Below are 10,884 nucleotides of genomic sequence, written 5' to 3' on the forward strand. Positions count from 1 at the left end.
GGCTGGTGAAAGTCAGCCAGATTTACACCCAAAATTCTGTAAAGCTCATTGCTGATCTTGTCACCTCATCTACAGAGGGGTTCAAAGCTTATTGCCGTCTATACTGCTGGAGTACTAAAAAACAGGCAGCAGAATATCCACTGTAATAGTTCTTCATACCTCAAGTTCACCCTGTCCAGCTATCAATGAGAATGATTCTGCTTTATTTATCAATACACCCAGTAATTAATTGCAGTAGTTTACTGTTTGATGAACTATACGCTTGCACATCTCCATTGCTTTTTTTCCACAAGATTGTTTCAGCAGATGCTGGCACTATCACTTTGTGATTATTTAGAAATAGCCAAGAGTGAACAGAGCTGTACTGCTTGCCTCTTCAAAATCAGAAGTTGGCCTGTAGCCCTAACTTCTTCCTTTGGATCACATCAGGGTTTTTATAAACTAAACATAAGAGAGAATTGGGGCTTTAGTGTTTCCAGAGCTTGTTAACATCTTATTTTTATGGATTCAAACATGCTACATGTGCATTTGAAGGGAGAGTTACGGTCTTACTTCTTGCAGGGGAGGATTGCATAGAGAAGCAGATGCGGTTGCATTAGTAATTAACTGAGTGGTTCTTTGCCATGTGTCTTGGTATTAAATCAATGTATAGATAAATAATTGCAGACTTAAGAGACATGCTGTTGCTGTAGGTAACATTGTTGGGATGAAGCTAAAGTGCGAGCACACAGCTAACTTGGATCATTTAAAATGGGTAACTAAGGTTCTTCATGACATTTTTGCCGAATTACATAGGTACAGGGTTATTTTGAAATAAAACTGTCACTTAAGCTTATCTCTTCACTTTTTAAATTGTTATTGACTAAATTTATAAGTGGAGGTGAGATCATTTGGTTAAGTTTGTCCAGTACTTCGCATTATAATACCCTGCTTTGTCTTGCTGTAACTTTAATGAAATGTAACTGCCTGGACCGAACTGTCCGAGCCTAGTCTCAGGCTGATTTCTTTTTAAGACTCGTAGCCAAAAGAGCTCATTCGCATCCAAGAATGAGTCAATTCAATAATCTGCCTGATTAAAAAAGAAACCACCCAAAAAAATCGTACAAAAATCCCCAAAACACTAATGAACAGCCAAAAAACCCAAACCTAGACTGTACAGAATTGAGGAGAAGCTACCTATAACTGTGAATGGATTTCGCCTTTAGTTGTTCCTTTGAAATCTGCTCATAATTAGCAACGCAGTACATCTGTGAAAAATTGCAGTTCACATATGCTTAGTGGTGATGACTCCTGTGTCAGCTGTTAAATTCCCCGAAGGCCCCATTTGAGCATATTGCAAGATTCCCCCTCAAACCGCAGCTTTCAGCAGCAGCGGGACGCGTTGGATCTGGTTAACGAGCAGGAGGGCAATACTGCGGGGGGCGGTGTTCCTTCCCCCAGCGAAAGGGGCGGTGGGGCAGAGCCTGGAGTGTGCTGTGAGCTGGAGACGGACGTGGGCTGGGACGGGGTGGCATGGGATGGGAGATGCTGTGAAAAATGGGAGGGGAAGCGCTACGTCGACCACAGTGTACTGGAACATGAGGTAAGAGGTAGAGGTAGAACAGCTCTGGCAAAGAGACTGGCTGGTGTTGGGAGCGAAGGAACTGGGCAGTAGAGCCAAGAGGAAGATCTGAAGCAAAATTGGGATGAGGGACTGCCCCGTTGAAGGTGTGCATGCACATCTTGGGGCACTTGAACACTGCCTTGAAAGCTGGATTCTTCCTGTGTTGTTCCTGTGGGCTTCCTACGATGCCAGGGAAGGAAATGAGGCTGTTCCTGTCTCAGAAATTATCAATTGTTGCCTTTTTCTGGGTACACAGCTTAACAGTGAGATCTGAGTGACACACAAAACACTCATGGTTGCTGCTGAAGTCTCTAGGACCTAAGCCTTGGAAGTATAAGGATAAAACCAGAATGAATCATTGACATCTCAAGTTGATTGCCAATAAACACATTAATTATGAATCATTTGGCAGCTAAAATCAACAAGACCAAAGCCCAGTGCATGTTCCTTGAGTAGCCACTTGTATGTAAGGTCAATATTAAAAACTTGGGAGCCAGGACTGCTGGCTGTTTGGCAAAATATGAAGTGTACATACTGCGTAAAATCTCCATGGAATAAAATTTATCTGAATGTCAAGATGGAATGCTGGTTGGAATAGATGCTTTTGGGAATTCATATTATCTCTTTTCTCGTTTTTGGTTTATTTATGTTTTTACTGATAGCAGCAAAAAAAATTTTCACTGCTTGTGCACCGCATTTGTGCAGGGTACGGTTATTACTAGGCAGCCAATTATGTCACTTATATGGGGGTAACCAAATTTGCATTAGCTTTAGTTTAGCTATCTGGGGTAAAAAAAATCATGCAGGCTTTGTAAGAAGACTTTGGTGCAGAGTGGGGTTATATTTTGTTGGTTATCAACTCCAAAATCCATGCTGCCGCATCTCTGCGGCTGTTGCTGTATGAACTGCCCCAATTAAAGCTAGCGAAGCTCTAACTACACAGTATACAATGGAAGTTCATTTGAAGTCTCTGTACAGTTTAAGAGGCTTTGGGTATGCCTCGTGCTGAGAGATGCTATTCATAGTTCATATGAGCAGGATGGGACTATCTGGTGCCTGAATGTCACGAGTTGAAAGTCAAAGGGCAGAACGTTGGGCTGCCTTAAAGCCAGTGGAAGTTTTGCTGTTAACTTTCACAAAACTAGTTTTTCTCCCTTAATTCTGTAAGCTTGATTTTTGGAGGGGAAGGAATTGAGTTGCACTTTTACTTCTTGTGGCTTCACCAAGATTCCGCATTCTAAGCGGTTTTAAATTATCTTTTATTTACTCTGATTGTGTTTTGTGGGAAACTAAATTGAAAGTGTATTTAAGGGCCCCAGAGACCTGCTCTGATGAACTCCATCAGGAGAAGCCGAACATCTGCTTGATGCTCGGACACAGCTTTAGCAGAACTCCTAATCATTCAAAAGAAATTATAGAAAATCTGTTTGCTTCTAAGTTTCAAACCTCATCACTCAAACTTTAAATTTTAATGTCCTTACATACAAATAAAAAAAAAGTAGAAAACTCAATACAAAATAATTACCACTTGGGCAGAAAATACATAAAAGAAGAAGGGAAAGAAAATCAAGCAGTTTTTGGCGGGTTTAGGGTGGTTTTACACAAAGGAAAATTCAGAACTGAGTTCTGGAATATAAGAAAATGTGTATCATACTAACATGAAGATGTTTCAACAGTGATTGTGTTGTCTTCACAAACACCTGTTTTATCAGTTGTATTTCACATGTGAAATGAAATGGACTTTATAGTAAATAGATTTTTTTTTTAATTTCAATGAACAATTTTTTACCGTAAGGAAAATGTACAGAATTTGTGTGGGAATCCATGTACTATGTTTACTCAAATAAAGGTAATACTTTACTGCAAACTTTTAAATATAATAAAATGCATTTAATAGCAATCTTTTGTGGTATCATCATTATTTATGGACATAACATTCAAAGTACAGAAATTAAGTTGTGGATCAAAATGATCATAAAAACAGTAACCCAAAGAACCTTATAAACATGTCAACACCCATCATTTATCACAGATGGCTCATACCAATGTAAAAAACATATAAAATGTAGTATAATTCTCAACATATGGTTTAATTTGTTGCATTGTTCCTACATATTATTTGTGTTAAAATCCAGGAAATTATATTATGAAGAGAATATTCGTTTTGTTTATTAAACCAAAGTACAGGTTAAAGTCATTCTTTTCTTGCGATGAACATATACCAACAGTGATTAAAAAATAAACATTTATTTACAAAATATTGATGCATACATATTACACAAGTCAGTTATATCAAAGTGGTTTTTTAAACAATATCTGTAGCAACCAACTATTTGCATTGGTTTATCATAGTGCAAATGGTAATGTTGCAAAGGCAGGTTATAATGTGGGATTATGATTTTAATGCTAGCCTTCTCTGCTGCCTTTTGTTTCACTACGTCTAGAAAACTATTCCCTTTCATTTAAAAAACATCTGTTTCTTGCGAATGTTGAATAGTGTACCTGAGGATAGGGCAAATTCGTTATTATTCTAAATTCTTTTGCTTAGATAACTGTCTCTCGATTTACTCAGCCTGCTTACGTAGCACCATTGCCATTGATTACTAACATACTAATGAGAAAAAGGAATGGAAACACGCTAAATACACTATGCCATCCCTAATTTCAGGATTTGTCCATATATGTGGAATTTCATCTGATACATTTCACAATTCTGCACTATATATTCAAGTGTTTAAGGATGATTCTGGTGGTATTGTGTAGTGGTGTATATGTTACCAGTATGTATTTTCCTGTAAATACAATATTAAGTGAAGCTGTGAAGAAATGGACTTAAAAGCCTGCTCCTTCTGTCCTCAGATGAGAAGGAGCTTGCTTTTGATTACCAACATGTATTGAAACCTGCATATAAATTTGCGTCTGAATGACTGAATATTGATTCCCTCACAATGTAAGAACTTCATGTATTAAATCCGGTCATCTTGATTGTAGCTTTTCTTGTTCGCTGGCCCAAAGCCAGCCGTTAGGTAACTAGATCGTCCTTTAGTTCATGTTCTGCTGATGCTGCACTAAATCTGTACAATAGCCTATCATACAGCGTATAGGATGTCGGCAATGCCTAGCGTACGTAACTTCACAGTTTCAAAGACTGGTAAGGGGGTATAATTTATTTTTTTTCCTCTCTTTCTCTGTAGCTTCCACAATTTATGAAGCGGTGGATCTCACGACGATCTCATGAGCACCCGCAGCGATCTACAACCATGGCCGGTATCTTGCCGTATATTATTTGTTCTTTCCCGTTGAAGTACAGCATGTTTATGGGGGACATCTTGGTGGGTGTGCAGCAAGGGCCTGCCGAACCTCGGGGGTTTGCTTGGTGCACAAGGTGAGTGTGCGGGTATTTTTGTAAAAATACAAATTCACATTCTCCGGAGCAGTAATTGGCTTTGTATCTTTTAGGTGCGATAATCCAGTCCCATCCGAAAGCTTCGAAATCCACTGTCAGCGGGTAGCGACAACATCGGGATTCTGTCGAGTGCTCGTCGCAGTCGAGGCCAAAATCTCTGCGGGACCGTTTTGGGGTGTCTGTGACTCTGACCTCTAAAAATGGGTTCTGTGAGGAGAGGAGAAGGGATCAGAAGCATTACTGAGGTAAACCTAAGTTCAGTAAAAACATGCAAATAGATAATATCTCAGAGAGACGTATCAAATAAATATCCTCAAATAATTTTTGCAAACAATACTTTGTCCTCCAGCAAAGTTCTGGTACAGTTGATCTCTGCTCAAGGAGTATTCCTCTTTTTCATGCTGAGGACCAGCATTTCCCTGCTGTTTCTCTATAAAGAGCTTTAATTTCTCAGTATCTCTTTCTGAAATCACTATCATCTGCTAGCATCATTTCTGTTAACTGCTAAAAGGTTTCAGATATTTGGAGGATGCTGGATTTTTACTTTTGATGTGGGGTTTTGTTTGTTTGTTTTAAACCCCATAGTAAGAGCCACTTCTTTTTTCTATGGAAAAACTTCCAAAAGGGAGCAAAGAATTCCAAAAACTTTTCAAGGGCAGGACTGACTGGTGTTGGTCTCCCTTTTGTGAGTCCTTCTGAAATTCCCTCCATTAAAGTCGTATTTAGTTCAGGCTTTCTGGATACCAAGGAAGGCTTCTTGTCTAAACCAAGGAGGAGAAAAATCACTCCATAATTGCTGTCATTGAATGACTGCAGTGGCAGTGGAAAGGAGTGTTTCACCTGCTGATACAGGTTACTTGCACTTCACAGCTTTCCCCTTTGCCAGAGGGCTGAATTTGCCATACTGAATCTGGAGGAGCAGCTAATATTTTGACTCCTGAAAGAGCCCTGTGGCCAGGAATGTACTTTTGGCAGATCTCTGAGCCACATGCTTCCTAGCGAAGGTGTGTTTCCACAGTCACCAACTGAGAATAGAAAGAAATTACAACCTTCGCAATCACGAGTTTGAAAAAGTTCCCAAAGTTTCCTCCCTTCCACTCGCTGGTTTCAGCCCCATGTGTGCTGGTTTGGCACTGAATGGGCTGTTCCATGAAGGAAGACCGTTCCTTGGGAGTAAATAGCAGCCCAGCTAACTTTGTTACACGGGTTTGTCCCTTCCAAGATACCCGCCTTTATGGCTGCAAGTTGTCCAGCTGCTGGAGACCCTCCTTTCAAAGGTAAATGGTAGGGGGAGGGGCTTGGTGAGAGGAGCATCCCTCTGCTAGGAGCTGCGGGAGAGAGAGGAGCCGGAGAGAAGAGAAATTTCCTCTCCCACTATCAGGTGTGCATCTAACACTCCCCTGCTACTGAATGGGTTTGTTTTTACAGATGATGATAACCATGGGTTATCCACATGTGTGAAAACACAGTGTTGGGTATTTGAATGGATGAAGGTGGTGAGGATGTTCCTTATCATGATATCCAGCTGGCCTGTTTCAAGTGTGGGAGATCCACATCTATACTGAATCTGCAGTTGAGATATCACAGCATTTTTCCTTTAAATTCTTTTAACTACATTATATTGCTATGAAGTCGAACATTACATAGCTACATAAATATGATGATCTTAAAGGTCTTTTCCAACACAAACAATTCTGTGATTCTATGATCTACAGGTTGATCTACTGCATACAAGTAAAAGTAAAATAATATTCTTTATACTTTATTCAGAAGGAGGGATTTCTTGGTTGTGATTGTTTCAGCTGTGATAAGTTCAGGAATTGTTATAGATTGTAGAGGATTGGTGATTTGCAGAAACAAATAATGAGGAAAATGCTGTAATTTAACTGGTAAACTTCAGGTTTTATTTGCTCATCTATACTTACAAAATGAAACCAGATAATGATGGGAAATAGCACGAAATAATTATGATCCACTTATTGTATCAAGCAGAATTTCTCTATTCAAACATTTTGAACAGGTGGAACGATGCATTCTATCACATTATCACTCTATCACATGTACTCTATCTACTGAAATGTGCACAACATTATGAAGAAGATCTGTTCTCATGTTTATAAACATAGAGAATTATTGGTGGTGTTAACAGAAAATATATGCATATAGAATAGGGAGAAACTCCCTCACAGTTTGAATGCAAAAAGCTTTCTCAGCACTATCGAAGGCATCATGCTTTCCCATCAATGAAATAATCCAACGGCTATTCTTTTTAGCTTTACTGCTTATTAAACAGTATTTGCTCTCAAATTTGAAAACAAGGTTACTTTTGATAGTACCATCCATCAATAATTACGAAAACATTTTCCAGTTAATGCCTCTCAACATCTTACTGAAGTACTGCAATTTGTCTCAATTAGGGAAACAGAGGCACAGGAATGCTATTGATTTTGACATGATCAGAGAGCAAAGAAGGAAAGATTTGGCTATAAAGAACTTGTATATTCCACTCCCTAAACAATGCTTCATTTTATCCTTAAAACACAACTTAAATGCTTTCCAATAAAATGCAAGATAAATGGGATTTTTCTAAATAAACTTACCAATCCATCTTCACCTGGTCCTGGGAAAGTTACAGCGAGGTCCCGTCCATTCTCATCAAAAGCTTTTATTTCGATGCCTAAATTGGATTCGGGCTGTTTGAGCCAATTTTGCAACACTGTCTTCACATCGATACTCTGCCAAATACCAGTGCCCGGGTTCATGTCAAGTTTCAAAGATCGAATTCCAGTATATCTTGTACCGTCTTTCATGGGTTTAATAAGTCTCAGGATCTGCACAAACACTGTTGTAGGTTTTTGGACTTGCCTCAAGTATATCCACAATTGTGCCTTTACTACTTTGTTATATTGTATTTTAGAGCTAAACTTAAAGAAGCAACATTTTGGTTTTCCCTCCATTTGTACAAGAAAATCAGCTATAAATGAATGGAAAGAACAGATTACTGAACAGGGAACAAAAAGAAATACGCATATATAAACCCCATTATTTTTTTTCCAGACCATGTAGGAAGTCTTACAATATGTTATAAACAGTATCAGTAACAAAGTAGATTTAACTTAGTTCATTTTCTGTGGTTTATGCTCTACAGCAAATTTAACAGATGTCAACAAAATCATTATGCTATCACCTAAAAGTAACATCAGCTGACAAGGAACAGATGATCATTTTGTAAACAGGCTAAAATGAGGTTTGGCTAATCATCTTCTAAATAATTCTACGTAGTGCTTTGTGATCCATAGACTAAGCAGAGTGGAGGTGTGCTCAGGCTGAAACTGGGAAATGATGGGCAGTCACGAGAAGATGCACACTGTGTAGGACCTTTGTGGTCCTTGGCGTGCTGTGGGCTCTGACCAGTGGTACCAGTGCTGCGGGCTGACCTCTACAGCTGCAAAATAGCCTCTTTCCCAAACAAAAACTATCTGGGGAGAGGGCACAGCCTATTCCACTTCAGAGTGACTACTACCAACTTACTTCTATTAGTCATCTGCTGAGGACCTTCATAAAGCATGTGGAATAACAACTTTGCATAAGCTGACTCAATATGTATGTGGTGATCTAGCTATTTCTAATTTACTAAATAGCCTTAGTGTGCTGCACATTGTACAAACAGAGACAGCCGTGGGCAGTCTACATGAACACTTTAATTTCTGTTCTCAATGGAAAAACAAACGATTGAAAGAGTATTAATTTAAGGATCATTTTGTTTTCTTTTCATTTGAACAATATTATAGGAAAGTCACGTGCAGCACTGCGTTCCTCCTTCCTGTAGACTACGATGCAGCTGTCATACCTAGTCATGGCAATATCTTTCCATGCCAGGATAAAATGGGTAATACTAATCTTAAATGGTGCAGGGCTTTGACGTGCATAAATCTCACCACTTAAGATACCTGTCTCTTTAGTGCATTTAAAATAGTTCAAGGGCTTTTTATAAAAAGCAGGAAAGGAACTCAGATCAATGAAGTACAATGACTTTTCTTCAGTCATTGTAATTATATAACAGTTTAATTAAAAATAGTTATAAAGCCTTGGACATAATAGGCTGGAATAAAACTGCTGGCAGACCTCAACTTTGTGATAAGGCTGCAGTAATATATTGCTATTAAGTACACATCTTATTAATGACTGTTAAAAAATTTTACAGATAAAGTTACTTTTTCATCAATGCATACATTTTTAGCTGGCTAGAGCAGCCGATATATTATTCTTGCATGTGTATTCTAACGATATCTGTAACTGCTAACATGCCTTATATGTCCTGTCATCTTTTTCCTTTTTGACATCATATTCGTAAGTGTTATTTTAAAAAGCAGCTGCCATAGCCAAATACTTTAGCTGATGAAGAACATAAGATACTATAGTATTAGCCGTGCAAAAGATACTTGATAGGAGCCGTGGCAGATGTTTAGCACTCAGAAGATAACTCAGAATCTGCTCATTCAGTAAATGCCTTCATTCTTCCTTGGCACGACTACTGGGGCTGACTGCTATAGCATGGACATTTTAACATTTAAATCGGTTACACACATATTTGCTTTAAATATATAGTTTTAACTCAGAGGTAGGTGGTGCTAGTTTATGGGATCAGCAAAGAAGCAAGAATTTAACTCTCTACTTGCACTGCAAGTGCATGTTGCAGTTAGGCAGGTCTAGTGCTCTAAGCTGTATTGCTGCTGATTTCTATTGCTTCTAAAAATACTGGCCAGTGAAACCTCCCTCAGAAAAATATAGTTATCTCATTATCTGCACTTGTACTTTATATTTGTGATAGGAAGTGCCCTGAGCACTGCAGATAACGAAGTCAACTAAACTGCAGATCTCCCTTTGCTTTCTAAGGCAATGGGCAAATCCTGAGTGCTACAGGGCACAGGCGTTATAAGGAGCCGAAAACCGCACAATAAAACAAAGGATCACAACACGGTCATCTGAACCTGGCTCGAATTCTTTAGAAATAACGCTCTCCTCCCTCCCTCTAGCAGACTTCAGCCAGCAGCCTGTTGGGAGAGCCCGAGGAGGAGTTGCGTGGCTCTACAGCAGGGAGACAACTCTCTCGGAGGAGCGGTGGGAGGTGAAAGCAGCAGGGTTACTTACACTCCGTAGGCATTGTGATAATCGTTTCGGTGGTGGCATGATAGTCATCGTCTTCCAAAGAGCCATCGCTACTGTCGTCTCTCTGGACGTCATACTGATCAATCAGTTCCTGTAGTGGAGGAGCTTTGGGTAAAAGTTGTTTAATAACATCCCTGCTAATGTTAGGAGCTTGTTCCAGGCGCAGTTTGCTGAGGATTTGAATTTTTATGGCTTCTATTCTGGAAGATTTTGTATTCTGTCTCCACGTACAAGCATTGCACAGTCCATCTTTTTCAGCGTTCTCTGTGGGCTGACTACCGTCATCAAGAGCCACCGGATCAACTGAAATCAGCATGAACAGGTAAATATAAACATAGATTGCTAGCTTTTGCATGATCTCACATTCACTGCAGCTTTTTTCCTTTTTTTTTTCTTTTTTTTTTTCTCCCCCCTCCCCTTTTCCCTTTTCCTTTTAGTACTAAACAGATCCGTGAAAGCAAATGCAATCTGAGAGACAGCTTGCCACACTGGTGTACCTTATATATTCCAAGGGGGCTTTTTATACTCCAACTTTGATTAGGCTCATGTCGTCAAACCCGACGATTGGTTGCTGTCCCAACAATGAATCTGGCTGTCAGAGGGTAAAGCCCTGTCGATCACAAGTCACTAGACAGCATTTAGTTACAGCCAAGGGTGAACTGATTTATCTGGGTGCTTCGGAGAGGATATGTCTTCGCATATTGAA

General features: G+C 39.4%; 1 protein-coding gene across 2 annotated transcripts; it reads right to left on the minus strand.

Moving 5' to 3' along the window:
• Positions 1-4,676: 4,676 nt before the first annotated feature.
• MSTN (myostatin) lies at positions 4,677-10,534 on the minus strand. 2 transcript variants are annotated; one of them, XM_009890138.1, is made up of 3 exons: positions 10,161-10,534; positions 7,610-7,983; positions 4,677-5,216 (listed from the first exon to the last, which is right to left on the minus strand). In XM_009890138.1, the coding sequence occupies exons 1-3, from the start codon at positions 10,531-10,533 to the stop codon at positions 4,836-4,838; spliced, it is 1,128 nt and encodes a 375-aa protein (XP_009888440.1). In that variant the 5' UTR covers position 10,534; the 3' UTR covers positions 4,677-4,835. The 2 variants fall into 2 exon arrangements, with proteins under 2 accessions (XP_009888440.1, XP_009888441.1); XM_009890139.1 differs by having other exon boundaries at positions 4,836-5,216; positions 7,610-7,686; positions 10,161-10,533.
• Between the last annotated feature and the right edge of the window lie 350 nt (positions 10,535-10,884).

This window comes from Charadrius vociferus, unplaced genomic scaffold, assembly GCF_000708025.1.
Source record: "Charadrius vociferus isolate BGI_N301 unplaced genomic scaffold, ASM70802v2 scaffold147, whole genome shotgun sequence".
Classification (NCBI taxonomy): domain Eukaryota; kingdom Metazoa; phylum Chordata; class Aves; order Charadriiformes; family Charadriidae; genus Charadrius; species Charadrius vociferus.